This window comes from Megalopta genalis, chromosome 3 (genome assembly GCF_051020955.1).
Source record: "Megalopta genalis isolate 19385.01 chromosome 3, iyMegGena1_principal, whole genome shotgun sequence".
Taxonomy (NCBI): domain Eukaryota; kingdom Metazoa; phylum Arthropoda; class Insecta; order Hymenoptera; family Halictidae; genus Megalopta; species Megalopta genalis.
In genome coordinates this window covers 27,560,282-27,577,345 of record NC_135015.1, presented here as the reverse complement: position 1 = coordinate 27,577,345, position 17,064 = coordinate 27,560,282, and the positions used below count along the sequence as shown (strand labels likewise).

At 46.5% G+C, this 17,064-nt stretch overlaps 1 protein-coding gene across 4 annotated transcripts in view; it reads left to right on the top strand.

Moving 5' to 3' along the window:
* Positions 1–17,064, top strand: part of Kdm3 (Lysine demethylase 3) — a 577,918-nt gene that overhangs the window by 559,474 nt on the left and 1,380 nt on the right. For 2 of the 4 annotated variants that reach the window (XM_033473464.2, XM_033473462.2), the window contains exons 10-16: positions 8,497–8,874; positions 9,837–12,014; positions 13,569–13,791; positions 14,278–14,687; positions 14,780–14,981; positions 15,225–15,373; positions 15,566–17,000. In XM_033473464.2, coding sequence (XP_033329355.2) covers positions 8,497–8,874; positions 9,837–12,014; positions 13,569–13,791; positions 14,278–14,687; positions 14,780–14,981; positions 15,225–15,373; positions 15,566–17,000 — 4,975 coding nt within the window. The remainder of the gene's footprint in view (positions 1–8,496; positions 8,875–9,836; positions 12,015–13,568; positions 13,792–14,277; positions 14,688–14,779; positions 14,982–15,224; positions 15,374–15,565; positions 17,001–17,064) is intronic. The other 2 variants (XM_033473465.2, XM_033473466.2) reach the window with 2 other exon arrangements.

Here is a 17,064-nt window from a genome sequence, read left to right as displayed (position 1 = left end):
AACTTTATTAGTCGAGGATACAATGTGGTCACTAAATGACTGGATGATACGAAACGAAAGCAACTTTTACAGATACATGTTTCGTTAATTTTATGTTATTTTTATTTGGAAATACGCATCGGGTATAGAAATTATAGCAGAGAAAAATTTTAGGTGGAAATTGGCTAACTTTGACTGACGATAACTCCGCGGAAAATCATCGCAAAACTATGACTTTTCTTTTAAATTGAAGCTTGAAACCTCTGCTTTAAGATAGTCTTTTTGGATTTTAACTGTGATGTACCCTCGCCACTGTAACCCTTTAAATGCGAGGCTATGTTTGCTGTACTGAAAATTGTTAAGGTTATTACGGAAAACCTTGGGTAAAAATTGGTCTACTTTGGCTGACTAGAACTCCGCGAAAAATCATCGTAAGACCATGGCTTTTCTTTTAAATTAAAGCTTAAAGCCTCTACTTCAAGATAGTAATTCTCGATTTTAAGTACCTCCCGCCCTCGCCACTATAACCCTTTAAATTCGAGGCCATGTTTGCTATCTTGAAAATTGTCAAGGTTATTATAGAAAACCTTGGGTAAAAATTGACCTACTTTGACTCACGATAACTCCGCGAAAGATCATCGTAGAATAACGATCTTTCTACACAAATTAAAGCTTGAAACCTCTACTTTAAGACAGTATTTCTAGATTTTAAGTATGATGCACCCTCACCACTGTAACCCTGTAAATGTGTGACCATGTTCGTCACATTAAAAATTGCCAAGTTCAACGACATGCACGAATTTTGTAAAATTTTTTTCGGAGATGCCGTTCACAGCTGGATGAAGTACGATCTTTTTCCTTTAATCTAAAAAAAAAGAAACGCGGCTACGATTTTTTCTCGCGAAGTTACCGCGCTTGGAAGTAAACCTTGCATTTTGGCCATGTGTCATCGCCATTGACGTCACAGCGACGAGAGTGCATCAAACTTAAAATCCAAAAACCTTGTCCGAAAGTAGAGGTTTCAAGCTTTAATTTAAAAGCAAGGTCATTTCCCTGCGACAACTTTTCGCGGAGTTATCGTCGGTCAAAGTTGACCAATTTTTACCCGAAGTTTTCTATGCTAGAACTTTCCTGGTGGACGTAATTAACGAATATTTTTCAGTATTACTTTACGCAAAATAAAAATTGTTTAGCACAATTATAACACACGGAAGCGAACTAAAAACGTATTTATTTGTTTGATAATTTTTATCAACTGAAAAGAAGATGGCCATCACGTACTACTCGTGCTCCATTTTATTACCGAGCAGTTACGGAACAGCGTGGGATGGCTGTTGGAACAGTTATTTAGCGGAAACAGTGTCTGTCCCACCGATTCCGTCCTGGAACGCTCCGCTGCGAAGACAATAAAGTCGGAGGTGGCGAGGAGACATCGCTGACGGTGTATTCTCTCTCCTCTTGTGCCCGGTGTCAGGCATGATTGCACGCGTGCACGCGTTTTGTCCGCGAGTACAACGGCATTATACGCGCCGCGTTTTGTACACGTGATATTGCAGGCCCCGACAAAAGGTGTGCAGAGCGAGCGCGGAGTCGCAGACAAAAGCTCGTAAAACGCTAGTTAAAGGCGCGAGACACGCGCGGTTCGCGCCAGAAAAATAAAGCGGGGGAGACGGGGAGGAATCGAGGAAGAGAGGAAGAGAGAGAGAGAGAGAGAGGAGAGACGGTCCGAATCCGAGCGATTGCACGTAATAAAAGCCAGAACGCGGCATTCAGGCTCAATCAGGGACTGACTGCCATTGGTTCGTTGACTTTCTCTTCCTGAACTCTTAACCCGTGACGCTTAATCTGCTTTTTGTGCGAGCGAGCGTGTGCAGCGGACACGCCACTCGCTGCTGGGGATCATCTTTTGGAAAGCTACTCTAATTTGTCTGTAAAATTTCTTAATGTGCCCGCCAAGCGCTGCGAACGCGAGACGATATTTATTTATTCCAATCACTCTTGCGTGTATCATTCGGAGAAATTCGATCGTTTTCTCCTCACAATACATTGTGATCTTCGTTTTAAAAAGATTATTTTGCTGGCAAAGTTACAGCGACTTACGCAATATGTACATACCTGTAATTTTCAAAAATTGTGCGCGGTGTTTTAAATACCGTGTGCTTGCACGTTATATTCATGTATGCACATATTTACGGAAAGTGAAATGCTTCGATATATTTTAATATATTTGAATATCGATAGCTATGGAAATATGCACGATGAACGAACGAAACCTGTTTCGAAAAGCCCAGCACACGCTTCCGCGAGAAGCTTGCGCGAGAAACGTGAAAAATTTACTAATAAACGAACCCGCAACTTGAAAGGCGACTCCAAGGCGCCGTTTAAAAATTGTTATGTCACGTTTCACAATAATTTTATTAAGCAAATTTGTTCGTACTTGGAAGAGAACTGTTGAAAGGATAACTGTCGCATCTGTCACAAAATTCAATTTCGTACGTATTAACCCTTTGCACTCGAGTGGTGACTCTGAGACACCACTAGAATTGTTACATCACGTTCCAAGATAATATTTATATTATCAAAGCTTTGACATAAAAATATTGTTAAAAGTCTAGCTTGTTGTATGAGTCACAAGATTCAATTTCACATGCATGGAATGCACTTTGTCGTATAAAATGGAAATACTATAAGTCAGAAAAGTTAATTTAGATTTACAGTTGAAACGGCTTCGAGTGCAAAGGGTTAAATGCATCAGGTTGTATAAAATGTAAATGCAGTGGGTCAGAAAAACTATATTAAATTTTCCGTTGATTTAGCTTCGAGTGCAAAGGGTTAAATGCATCAGGTTGTATAAAATGGAAATGCACTGGGTCAGAAAAACTATATTAAATTTCCCGCTGATTTGGCTTCGAGTGCAAAGGGTTAAATGCATCAGGTTGTATAAAATGGAAATGTAGTGGGTCAATTTCCCGTTGATTTGCCTCGAGTGCAAAGGGTTAAATGCACCAGGTTGTATAAAATGGAAATGCAGTGGGTCAGAAAAACTATATTAAATTTTCCATTGATTTGGCTTCGAGTGCAAAGGGTTAAATGCATTAGGTTGTATAAAATGGAAATGCATGGATCAATTTCCCGTTGATTTGGCTTCGAGTGTAAAGCATAACCGAAAAAGAGCAACGTCGACGCATCGTTCCCAGTCCGTTCGACGATCTCGTCGAGCAAAAATTCGTCGGTTCAAGGTGGAATCGATCAGAATTGTCCAATAAATTGTGCCTATAATAAATAAAGCCCGGCTTTTCGATGCTTACGAATTGAATATCGGGAAAAGACGAGCACCGCGTAGGTTTCGCGAGCGCAGGACACACGCGTCGCGTACAAAGAGGCCACGTGGAACGATGACGCGATCTCGTCGGGGTAAACAGAACACGTGGGTTGACATTTACTCGGCCGGCTCGATTAGCATAGTAAACCTTCTTCTCGGATGAGACTATAATTAGATTCGCGGTCTGTTCCCGACAGGCTGCTTAAAGCCCTCCACCTTCTCCGTCACGATCTTCTCCTCCGCCTCCTACTCCGCGTGTGCCTCCCCCCCCCTCTCTCTCTCTCTCTCTCTCTCTCTCCCTCTCCCCCCCGCACGCACCGTTAATTCTCCTCGTCCTCGTCGTGCTCCTCCCGTGCTCTCTCTCTCTCTCTCTCTCTCTCTCTCTCTCTCTCTCCCTCTCTCTCTCTCTCTCTCTCTCTCTCACTCTCTCTCTCTCATCGTCGCTGATGGATTTTATCTGACTCGATGACTCGATGAGCCGACCTTGACACACAGCGCACCGAGAGATCTATACACCGTGTCCTTTTTTTTACCGACGATTTCTTAAACCTTTTAGAGCGCCCGGCGTCGGGCTAATTCGTGGCCAAGATGGCGGACAAGAGTTGCGTCACCGGCGGAATTGTTTACCGGGTCGGTCGGGCAAAACACCGGCTTTTCGATCGCGAAACAATCCGGTGTAAGGTTTCCGTCTTGTGCTAATGCGGATCTTTATGCGAAACAACAATTGCCGACGTCGCGATTCGAGGAAACTTAAACAGGTACGGAAACGTACCTCTTCCGTCGTTTTCACCCTTCGCACTCGAGGCCATTTTAACTCTAAATCAAAGATGGCTTTTTCCGCTGTTTCTGTTTTATGTGAGTTAGTGCAGTTTATGCGTCGAGACTTGTAACTTACAGAACAGTTTTACCCTTTCTGGGTAACACTTGAATATAAACAAACGTGATAATGTGAACATTATTTTGTAACATGATTCAAGAATTTTCAATGGTGTCTCAGAGTCACCACTCGAGTGCAAAGGGTTAATAAGTTTAGGTCTTGTCGAGGTTGACTTTTTCTAGTTTCCGCAATCTATTGATAATCGATTGAGATGTTCACGTTTGTTTTATTAACGCGTTGAACGCCGCGTCGCCCATATGTGACGCTATGTTTTCGCAGTTTTATACTAACAAATTATACTTATATTTAAACCTTTTCACTCGGATGTTGCCGATACAGCGACACAATACATGTACAGTAATGTTTCTCCAATTGACGCTCAGATTGTCCAGGAAAAATGACAATTTTGGAAGAGGAGATACAATTATTCGATCCTTGCGGTTTATTTTTATAGTTACGAATTGTAATAATATAAATATTATAATATATATATTATATATTTTATAATATATATATATATATATTATATATATATATATTATATATTTTATAATATATAATAAAAACGAAACGCGAGGCTCGAATAATCGTGTCACCTCTTCCCAAATTGTCCATTTTTGTGAACAATCTGAGCGTCAGTTAGGGAGACATTACTGCACAGTAATGTCTCTCCAATTGACGTTCAGATTGTCCAGGAAAAATGACAATTTTGGAAGAGGAGATACGATTGTTCGAGCCTTGTGGCTCTTTCGTTATGATTATCGATTATAAACAACCATAAAAACGAGCTGCATGACTCGAATAATCGTGTCACCTCTTCCCAAATTGTCCATTTTTTTGCATAATCTGAGCGTCAATTAGGAAGACTTTTAATTATTATTAGGCATCACTTTTAATTATTATTTCCCTTCGTACTCTAATGTAGTCACGTGAAATGCATAAACAAAAACATAAAATATTTTATTTTCTACCAACAAATTATACTTATATTTAACCCTTTGAACTCGGATATCGCCGATACAGCGACACAATATGTACATACATATATCCATGTCGAAGCGGCATCACTTTTTAATTATTATTTTCCTTCGTACTTTAATGTAATCACGTGAAATGCGTAAATAAAAACATAAAATATTTTATTCGTCAGTTCCCATACAATTTTCGAGCACATCATAATGATTTTCCTTTCAATTCAACTCTGTGCAACGAAATCACAATGTTTGCAAAATCTGTTCCGAGTACAAAGAGGTAAATTTGTATTTAAAATATTGTAACATTTTATTAGTTACGATGGAATTCGTTGAAACATTTTAAACATAACTGGGGCAACTCTGGACACTAAGGACGATACGTTATAGTCTTTTATAAATTTTTCCTCGCTTCGTGGCGCCGAGAAAAACTATATCGATTCACGCTGGACGTTCAAAGTATTAAAAAAAAATAAAAAGAATAAGAAAAGAAGAACTAACGTGTTCAAAAAAAGTGCTTCAAAACGTACGTCGAAAGAAGCCGATAAATAAAGTTATAAAATGATGTTCAGCATAGTTACTTGCCAATCAACGCCGGTTCATTCCGCGGTGGATTGCCCGGTATCATCGACGAGATTTCCGCGGTTCTGATTTACACGTGCATAGAATGCGGCAAAGAAACGGAGAGGCCGATCGAAACCGCAACACGCGGTAGAAAATTAATGAAAACCGCTTGTTTAGCAGCGATGACCGTTCCCTAGCCGTTTCTTCTCGTTTTTTAATTCGCCACGAACGAGTCAATCGGCTTCATCGGATTCACTCACCTGGGCGGTGTCGCGCGGTTGCCCGGAAGAAGACAAAAAAAAATGATGGCATCCGATCGTAATCAGGAACGTGACACGGTGGTATTCGGCGTGTCGAAGCGGCTCTCACCGTGACTCATGCGAGAGCTGTTAGCGGTTCGTTTTATCAGCGTCGAGCCTCGTGGCCTGATATCTCGACAATTTGAATTCCTGCTAGTCCGCGTCACGCGGTTTTGTCTTCCCGATCCGTGCACAGTCGGCCGATGATTCAGCAGACCACGCTGGGTGGTGTGCTGTTTCAGCCGCAACGACTGCCGCTTATCCTTCTTCTATTTAGATTCGCTGAACTTCGAGATTCGTCGAAGTCGCACGTCACGAGGCGTTCGTCGGGCAAGAAAATCCTGACGAGCACCTTCTGTTTTTCTGCGAGCACGTGTACAGAGTGTCCCAAAAATGTCTCGCAATCCGAAAGTGGCGGGTTCCTCGGGTCATTTGAAGCAACTTTTTCCTTTACAAAAATTTTCTCCGAGGCACCGTTAACGAGTTATCAACGAAAAACAGTGACCAATGAGAGGCGAGCTCGGCTGGCGCGAGGCGACCGAGCCAACGAGCGGAACTGGGCTTCGTGCGCTGGTTGGCTGGGCCGCCTCGCGTCAGCCGTACTCGATTCTTATTGGTCGCTGTTTTTCGTTAATAACTCGTTAACGGTACCTCGGAGTAAATTTTTGTAAGGGAAGAAGCTGCTCCAAATGATCCGAGGAACCCGTCATTTCCGGATTGCGAGACATTTTTGGGACACCCTGTATACGTGTGCGTGTCCGTCGTCGGCTGCACGTGGAAAGTACCAATCACGCGGACGCGTCTTATCGGTTTCCCGAGTTCCACGTATTACGATTGCGGCTCGCATGCCACGCACATTCGTGCATATCATAAAAAACGAAGCGAGAGCGAGTACATGCTCGCCGGCAGAAAATGTACGTGGTTGTTCCTCCGAGTCCATTATCCGTCTAGAAGTATAGAAAGGCCGGTACGAGAGTACCGTTTTCCCGAGATTATTTTCTACAGGTTGCCTTCGATGTTTAACGCATGATTCAACGTTCTTGTAAATCAACGAATTTCTGGCATGTTTGAGATGCGTTTAAGATGTACAGTAATGTCTCCCTTACTGACGCTCAGATTGTCCACTAAAATGGATTATTTGGGAAGAGGAGATACGATTATTCGAGCCTTGCGGCTCATTTTTATAGTTATAAATTGTCCACAACTATAAAAAAATAAACCGCAAGACTCGTATAATTGTATCACCTCTTCCCAAATTGTCCATTTTTGTGGTCAATCTGGGCGTCAGAGAGACATTACTGTATGTATTTTGACACGTTCTTCGTGCGAGTCTTTTGACTAAATCCTTTCTGGCCGAAATGATCTTGTTAGATACTGCTGGTACGATAATTTTTGTTTCGAGAGTACCGATAAGAGCGAATTTCAAAGTTAAAATGCGACGATCGTGGAAATTCTATTCGAAGGAAATTTAAGTGAAATGTAAATGTAGAATCCTTATGTTTGTGCGTTTAAATACCAATTTTATGCCATTGAAAGCCTCTGAGACCACTTTGTCGCAAAAACGTGCACTTACGAAGTACATAATAGTATATCTACTATTAATTATACTATTAATTATAGCAATATATAGTATATATATATATATATATATATATAAATATATAAAGAATAAAAAATAAAAATATATATAGACATAAATATATAAATATATAGATATAAATATAAACATAATAATATTATTATTATTATATTATATAATATATAAATAATATAAATAATCATTATTAAATAATATTATATTATATTATCATACTATTAAATAATAATTAATAATAATTACATATATATATAACCTTTGGAGCCAAGTAAGATATTACAACGACATTCGATTCGTACGAATTTGCAGACATCGAGAAACATATTTGCGAGAAAAGATCACCACTTCTCACGATTTCCTACAGTACAATAAATTTCCAAGCATCCCGATCTAATAAACTTGAACGTCCCCTCGCAGGGAACATCCGAGCGATATGCTAGAAACCGCCAACGTCCCTTGAGAGTAGGCGCGAAAGGTTAATACACGGGTAACAAAGTAATGAATTTAGTCCGCGTCCGTCCGTCGGAGTTCTAAACGTGCGCGGCTTGCACGTAGTGGGCGGATCGTCGGAACGAGGCGTTGCACTCTGGTCCGTGTCAGTGTCAAAAATAGTCGGTCCGAGAATAAACACATATTTGCCGTCGAACCTGGCAAAACGGTGCGCGCTCGTCAGCTCTCGCGGACGGGTGTCTCTCTCTTTCTCGGTGTCGGTAACGCGGGAATGCGTTTCCGTGGCCGACGATGACAGAGCTTGTGCGAAAATAGCGTGTTCTTACCGCGGGCACGCCGTTCCCGCGAACACCGAAAGGGCGTGACAAAACGGCCGCCTGTCCCCGCGGCGCGACGCGTCGAACCGCGAAACTGATTGGCAGTATTTATTGAAGTAGGTGTCTCATGTTCCGCAGAGAAACATGCAGTCGACCTCGATGGCGTGGAACACGTTCATGCCGCTGCCGCCGCCGGGTAGCAGAACGCACGCCGGCCCGCACTCGGGGATGACGGCGCACGTGGGTCATCATCATCCGGGTGCCGGGGCGGGCAGCGCTCATCCTGTCACCGTGGCGCAGCAACAGCAACGGGAGCGGGAGGAGCGGGAGAGGGAGGCGAGAGAACGAGAACAGAGGCAGAGAGAGAGCGAGAACCTGGGGATCAGGGAACAGCTGGTCGTGGCCGAGAGGCTGCAGAGGCAAGCCGAGGCCAGGGATCATGCAGCGGCGCAGCAGAGGGCTGCTTACTATGCGGCCACGGCACCTCAGACTCAACAGGTATGCGCGATCGCAGCGTTTTTTTTTTTACTTATCTTCGAATTTTACTTATCCAGCCGCGGAAGTGACCCTCGCCCCGACACGTTCGCCGACGGTTAAAAGAATTCCACGAGCTTTCAAAAATAGACTGGCGATCTATTCTCAAACCGTCTCATCAACCCTTTGCGCTCGAAGCTGTTTTAATCTGAAATTTCTGATTTTACACGATTTATCTTTTACGCGATCTATGCGTAGCAAATTGAGCTTATTGGCATGTACAATATTTGCAATTTTAACAGTTTCTTTCTTTTTTTTAAATATAAACGAATCTGATATATACGATTCAGATTTTTTTTTTAATATAAACGAATCCGATACAATTCAGATATTTTTTTAAGTATAAAGGAATCCGATACAATTCAGATATTTTTTTAAATATAAAGGAATCCGATGCAATTCAGATATTCTTTAAAATATAAACGAATCTGTTATAATCATTTCGAGAAATGGTATAGCAATTTTTAGCTGCGCCTCAGAGTCGTCGCTCGGGTGCAAAGGGTTAAAGTGCATTGTTTTAATGCCGCAGCATTCGTGTCGTTTCGCATCGCAACGAAAAGATATCATTGCTACAGCGTTCGCGTCCGCGAACGTGTTGATAAAACGATGGAGCTGTATCTACGACAGTGGAAAAATACGTGGCGGAAAAACTGCTGTGACTGGATTGAAACGCGGGATAAAGGTTCGACAAGCATAGAGCCTAGCCGCTTTGTAACCGACCCGAACAGATCCCTGCACATTCCTGACCTAGTGTTCCTCAAGATACGACCGATATTACAGTTCCGCTTGTCGCAGATACAGATCTCTCTCCGCGTAAACAGATCGCAGATACAACATGTCGCAGATACAGATCTCTTCCGAAACGCTTCTCTCGTAAACCCGTCGCCGATGGTAACGATTTCACGAATCGATCTCATTTGCCGCAGGTGTCACGACCATCGAGCGTACCTGGCAAAGTCGATTACCCACCTCCACCGGCGCACTCGAGAACGTCGAAGTCGTCGCTTCCAGTCAGTAGTCTTCACGAGAAACCGCCGCAGGTAGTCGGCCCGTCGCACAGTTCCCTACCGAAGGTAGAGCCGAACGTGGGCCTGTTCAGCTACTCGACGTACCAGCCGCAGCCGTCGTTCATGCACGACATCAAGGTGAAGAGCGACGTGGGCCAGCCGCACAAGTCCGGCAACAAGGGCGGGCTGGCCGGCGGCCTGGAGAGGGACCACCACGGTAGAGAGGTCCTGCAGAACCCGCCGTCGCTGTTGTCGGACCACAAGAGCTCGGTGATCGTGAAGAACGAGGGCCGCGAGCTGCCGAAGACGCCTGTGTCGCAGCAACACTCGCCGAGCCCGAAGATCATGTCGTATCTGAACGTGCAGTCGGTGGCGCCGCAGCACAAGCCGTACGAGTACAGAAGCCCGACGCAGAGCCCGCACCATCTTCATCATCTCGACGGCGGGCTACAGGCGGCGAAAAGCATACCTCAGGGCCACCACAGAAGCAGCAGCGGGCCGACGACCACGGCGCAGTTACCGAGCCAGCACGGGCACCCACCGCACTCGCACAATCGACAGTCACCGCACGCCCAGCATCCACATCAGCCGCCACATCCGTCGCCGCCGGAGCCGCGGTATCTGACAAGGCCGGAATCAGGGTTACCTTACGCCGCTGCCAAGCCCTCGTACCCGTATCCACATCCGCATCCGCCCACGGCCTCGCCGACGTCCCATTACACAGCGCCGGCCGGCTCGAAGCCAAAAGTGAGCAGCCCGGCGCCGCCACACATCTACGGCAAGCCGAACTCCGGCATCATGACCGGCACGCCGGTGTGCCGGGCCTCGGAGCCGACGGTCGCCGCGCCGATACCCCTCACCTCGAAGGCCGGCAGCTCGCCTTACCAGCAAGTGCCTCATCATCACGGGGCGCCGCCGCCACCCCTGCCGCCGCCGGCCCACAGCAGATCCGTCTACGATCCGAGAGGTTTCACCGGGTCCATGCCAGCCGCGAAGCTGCCGCCGCCGCCGTTGCACGGCTCGCCGCCTACGGCCGCGTCCGCGCCGTTGCCGCTCTCGAGGCCGATAGCCCATCCCGCTCATCACACCAGCCCGCATCAGCAACCAGGACAGACGGTGCAGCTCGCGCAGCCCCCGATGAACACCACCTTCCAGACGCAGCCGCTCGACCTTGGCGTCGAGAGGTCCAGCTCGCCGAAGCGGAAGGCGCCAACCCCCTCGTTGACCGAGAACTCGGGCCAACCGGTGTCCCTCGAGGTCTGCAAGAAACGCAGGACCGAGGAGCTGCAGCCGTTGCCTCTGCAGTGCGTAGGCCCGCCGGTTTTGTCGCGGGTCAGCGAACCGAGCCCGTTGATCGCCTCGGCTGCCACCTCGATCACCACCGTCGTCAACACCGCGGCGCTCCTCGCGCAGCCCAACAACCAGGCGCAGGAACGCATCGTGACCGCGGTCAGCCCGGCGCCCAGAACTGCCAGCGGCGACGGGTCCGTCAGGCCAGCCAGCACCGGCAGCGTCAGCTCCTTGAACCCGACGGTCAGCGCGGCGCCGAGTCCCGCGCCGATACCGAGCCCCGCACCTTCGACGGCGCCCAGTCCAGCGCCCAGCGCGCCGGGCACGCCGGCGAAAGCGAACGCCAGCACGGTGGACAGCGAGAAGTCGAACAGTCCAGCCCCGAGGCCGCCCAGCAGCACCAGCTACCCGGGGCACAAGCTGAAGAAGGCCTGGCTGCAGAGGCATTCCGGCGAGGACGGCACCGAGGACACCACCGGCGTCGTCGGCAGCGGATCCTGCGTCACCTTGCCGTTAAACATCTCCCAAGCGACCTCCCAACCGCTCAACAACAAGGAACGCGACTCCTCGACGAACAACAGTAATACAAGCACCACGTGCATGCCCAGCGCGGTGAACTCGATTCACAATATCGGCAGCATGGCGGTGAACAGTATCAACAAGAGCAAAGTGGCGACGAAAGGCGGCCGCAAGTCCACCAATAAGGAGTCCCTGAACGGCCACGCGACCGACTCGAAGAACCTGCAGGAGGACTCGTCCAGCAGCGACCCGGACCGGAAGTCGCCGCCTAAAAGGAAGCCACCCAAGGTATCTATATGGATCGTATTCACAGGATGTTTCATAACTGGCGAGGAAAGGGGCGATCGCGGGACGATTTCTGTCGATGATAAATCGGATCGTTTCCGATCCGGCCCGCTGTTCTCACGGGAATCGTGACAATGTATCTTTTAGTCCCGTTATGAAACGTCCTGGCCACCAATCTCTTGGGCTTCTGTAAGCCGGCTGTTTACGTCTAGGAACGACCTATGATTTCGCAGTTGCACGTGTTATATATATATAGTACCATTATTGCATGCGCGAATAGATTATACCTCTCGTTAATTGCCAGCTGTACGGCTAATAGGCCGATTCGTAATTAATCGCCGCCTCGTCGGAACGATGTTTGTTCTACGGCGGTTCTTTTCTTTTCTCTTTGGCGTTCGAAAGAAAGTTTGATATTATGGGGATGGAAAATTCGTACATGGCTCCGTTTCCAAAAAGATATCGAGCATTCTGGCGCGCGTCGTTAATCGACTTCCTTAATTACCGTAAGAACGAATGGATAGTTTTTCGAAATCGGTTTCCTTGGAATCGGAGCCTCGAGCGAAGAAATTTCTTTCGCTGATTTTATTTTACCTCGACTCGCTTGAGATCACCTTTTTCTCGATTCCAAGAGAAGGAAAATTAAAATAACGGGATAATTTAAAAGAGTTTCTTAAAAGCGTCGTGATAAATAAATTACGCCAAGCTTTCACGTATCTTGTACTAAAATAGTTAGAATTTCGAAAATGGAACAGGTGTTTGGTCACGTTGCGTCAGCTTCTCGTTTGTTTATCCACGCCGAGTAGGTATTGTTTGAATTTATAGGACGGTGATTGTTGTCTGTGCTTTTGAACACGTTTGCGAATCGAACAAAAAAAATTGGAACGGACTGTAACGACCGTTATCGCAACGGCTGTTGCGCTATTCGGTTTGAATTTTCCGCTCGTTGTGGCGCCATTTTGATAACACAAGCCGCACGCAGGAAGAGGCGGTCTTCCTATGATACGTTGGTGCAGTTGCTTCACGTTGATTTATCGAGTTTTCGTGTCAAATATATGTGCCTTACGCATTGTTATGATTCATGTGAGGCGTGCGACGTTAAACGGATAAAAATGGTAACGCATAGAACATTTTTAATTCAAGATATTCGTCTCTTACGCGAGAACATAACCTACACTCACATTGTCCGGGGACAGTTCTTTTTATCGATTGTTTGTGCAATAATTTCCCGTTGATTGTTGCCTCGTAACGCTATTAAACATTAACAGTCGTCCTTCGAATAATTTTTATTCGCGAAAGAACACGAATATTTTTCAACGAATACCTGCAATTATCGGTTACGTAGTACTTTCCTTTAGTTTTAAGTTCCAATTTTTCTGCATGCGTTTAGAATACAATTAGTTTCCAATTTTAGAGTTGCTTGTAGTAGGCCACTGTAAACAGAGTGTACACTTTGTCGAGGAGCTAAAGCAGAAGACACACGAGTCCATAGTTTTTTGGCAGTAGTTACGGCAAGAGCATGAACTTCCTGACTACTTAATAATCTGTGCCCTGTGGTAGGTAAAACGAAAGAAGGGCGCTGCACGGAGGCAGCAGACTACCGCGGAAGATCAGCGGAGACGGAAGGAAGACAAACAAGTAGGAGGAGCAGGTGTGGGCAGCGAGTCTAGCAACGAGAGCGAGGCTGGTTCAGCCAGTGACACCAGCGAACAGTTGGGTTCCATTCAACCTGCGTCAAGGGTGCGCCATACAGCAGCCAATTCCAACAATTCCTCGGGAAACGGTTAGTTGACGTAGCTTGTTGTAAATGGACTTCCCATCAGGTGAACTAACTATTCACTTGCAGGGTAAGTGGCCCGCGTTCTATGGTGATACGCTTACTCCTCTCTATAGAGCTGTACGGGAACCCTAAAAACTCAGGAGTAAACGTTCGATAAAAAAAAAACTACAAACACTTTTTTATCTACTTCAACTGAAAACCTACTGTTTGGTTTATACCTTGTAACTTTCTAACATCCTGACATTCTTTAGGTTCGCGAAGCTCTCTGGAATCTTTGTAATCCTGTTTCGCACACTTACCCTGTTTTGTTGAAAACTTTGCATTCACATTGTTATGAAATCGTTCAAATGATGACATGACCCATAATTGATATCCATGAAAGTTAATAAATGAGCTTTTTAACACTGACTATATTTAAATACCCTACATAAGCGATTATGCGACCACCAGGCGGGGTAATTTAAGGGGATACCATTTTCTGTTTTGCAGGAAACAACAAGGAACCCAGGAAACGAGGCAGGAGACCAAAGACTACAAAAGGTAATGAGTTAGGCGGCGAGGACCAGCAACCGCGACAAAAGAAAGAACGCAGAGACGACAGCACAAGCGGTGGTAACAGTGGGCCAGGTGGTAGCGGCGGAAGGGGCGATCCCTTTCGCAGGCCACCGATATCGCAACTAAAGAAAACCGGTGACAGCTGGTTGCAAGATGGTGCTTGTTTCGAGGTCGCACCGAAATTGGCTAAATGTCGTGAGTGCAGATGGACACCGCACCAGCGCTCGAAAAACCTTCCACAAAATATTTTCTGCAGATTTTATGCATTCCGTAGATTACGGTACACCAAGACTGGACAATTGGCTATAGCTGGGTTCAGCGATCCGCACAAGGACGCATCCGAGGTGGGTTCACTGAAATTTACTTTCGTCTCAACTCTTTACCAGTAATGATTTTTTTTTAAAGATACTAAAAATATGTCTCTTTCACGTTACAGGTAGATCTTCGGTTGTGGTTACCAGGCAAAGATAATCTAGACTCAAAAAAAGATGAGAAATCAGATAAGAACGATAAAGAGAAAGGAGACAAAGAGGATCTGGACCTGGAGATGGCTCACCGACTGCTTCGGCAGGTCGGGGACCAGTTTTGCGATCTGCTCCACCAAGAGAAGGACGCTCTCCAACAGCACAAAGCAGAAGGTAAGCATCAAACACACTCAATCAGAATCTTCCAAAATAACCAATGCATCAATATACGAGTCTGAGATATTCCATGCATGTTTGATAGCGTCATTGAAACAATTCCATTGTCATTCTATCTTAATATTTTTGTTTTATTGTAATTATCGTTACTCGTATGTATCACTACGTTTGCTTACTTGGATTTCCTTTGATCGCATGATTTAACGCTTCACGTATTCGATTGTTCCTTCACCATGACAGCAAATTCGGGACTTGTAGACGGAACGGTAGCTTGGAAGCGAGTGGTTCAGGGTGTTCGAGAGATGTGCGACGTGTGCGAGACCACCCTTTTCAATTATCACTGGGCCTGCGGCAAATGCGGTTTCGTTGTGTGCATCGATTGTTACAAGGTAAGCATAGTTCCCCATTCACTCTCTTACAATTCACATTCTTCGAACATGATGAAAAGTAAAAGAATCGAGTATCCGTGATAGAAAATACGAATCAACGAGCTTTTTAACACTGAACAATATCAGTACCAAACACGATACCATCAAATGTAACAAAAGCGCAATTGGTTGACCCAACTTTGTTCCAATTAGGGACGTAAGAATGGAACGATCAAAATTTGGGGTGAGAGCGGAAAGGACAGAGACGATTTCTCGTGGCTCTTGTGCACGAACAGACAAGTACACGAACCAGAACGACTGATGCTCACGCAGATTATCGCCGGCGATAGCCTGATACGTCTCGGGCAAAGGCTGCACGAGTGTCGAGCCGAGTGGGGGATTCCCCAGCACTGCGGCTGCTCGTTGGTCGTTCAAACATCTGCGAACGAGTTCCTGCGAGGTCTTATCAAGGGCGACACGGTGCCGGTGATGAACGGGAACGTGAAGCAGGAGGTGAAAGAGGAGAAGAAGGTGAACGAGTCGAACGGATCCTCGGAGAACAAGACCAATGGGGAGGACAAGAACTCGCCGTTGAACTGGCTGGCAGACGTTGCGCTGCAGAACCAGGACAAGAACGAAAGCGGCTCGAGCTCGGATTCCGACGAGGATCGGGACGGGAATTACTCGACACTTCGGGAGCTTTTGATCCGACCGTCGCACAAGTCGAACGGCAATGGGTCCAGGTCGAACTCGCCGACGAACAACGCGAGCAACGTGAACACTCCGACCGGGAACAACGGGCAGAACAACGTGACGAAGTCGAGCAAGAAGTCCAAGATGGATACCCTGGACGAGGTGATTTCAAGCGTGATCGAACATAGCGTGAAAAAGGAGAGGGAAGGTGGACTGGACGACGAGAAGCCGCGTGAGCTGAAGCACTTTGTCAGGCGATACAAGTGGACGCAGAAGGGCAGGGAACCGCTGCCGATCCGGATTATGACCTTGACCGAAAGCAAGAGCCTCTACCCGGACGTGCCGCACTCGTGGCTCTGCGACGGCAAGCTGCTAAGGCTAAACGACCCGAACAATCCAAACAACTACAGAATATTTCAAGATCAGTGGAAGCGGGGACAGCCGGTGATCGTATCGGACGTCGCCAAGTCCCTGGACATGAATCTCTGGCATCCGGACTCGTTCGCGAGGGACTTCGGCGACGAGAAGAACGATCTCATCAACTGCATGACCGGCAATCTGGTGCCGAATCAGCCGATGCGCAAGTTCTGGGAGGGGTTCGAGCACTTCTCCAAGAGACTGAAAGATGAAAGAGGGAACCCGATGCTACTCAAGCTGAAGGACTGGCCACCCGGCGAGGACTTCGCGGAGCTGTTGCCATCGAGGTTCGCCGATCTCATGAAGGTGCTGCCACTGTCGGAGTACACCCATCGAAACGGCAGATTGAACTTGGCCAGTCGGCTGCCAGATTGCTTCGTTAGGCCTGATTTGGGCCCGAAAATGTACAACGCCTACGGGTCGGCCCTTCATCCGAACAAGGGCACGACCAACCTCCACCTGGACATCTCTGACGCGGTGAACGTAATGGTTTACGTGGGGATTCCGAAGGACTCCGATAACGACGAACACGTCAAAGGTATGTAGACATTGTCTTCAAATTTCGATGGATCATTCTGAATATGTTCTCACACGTTTTTTTT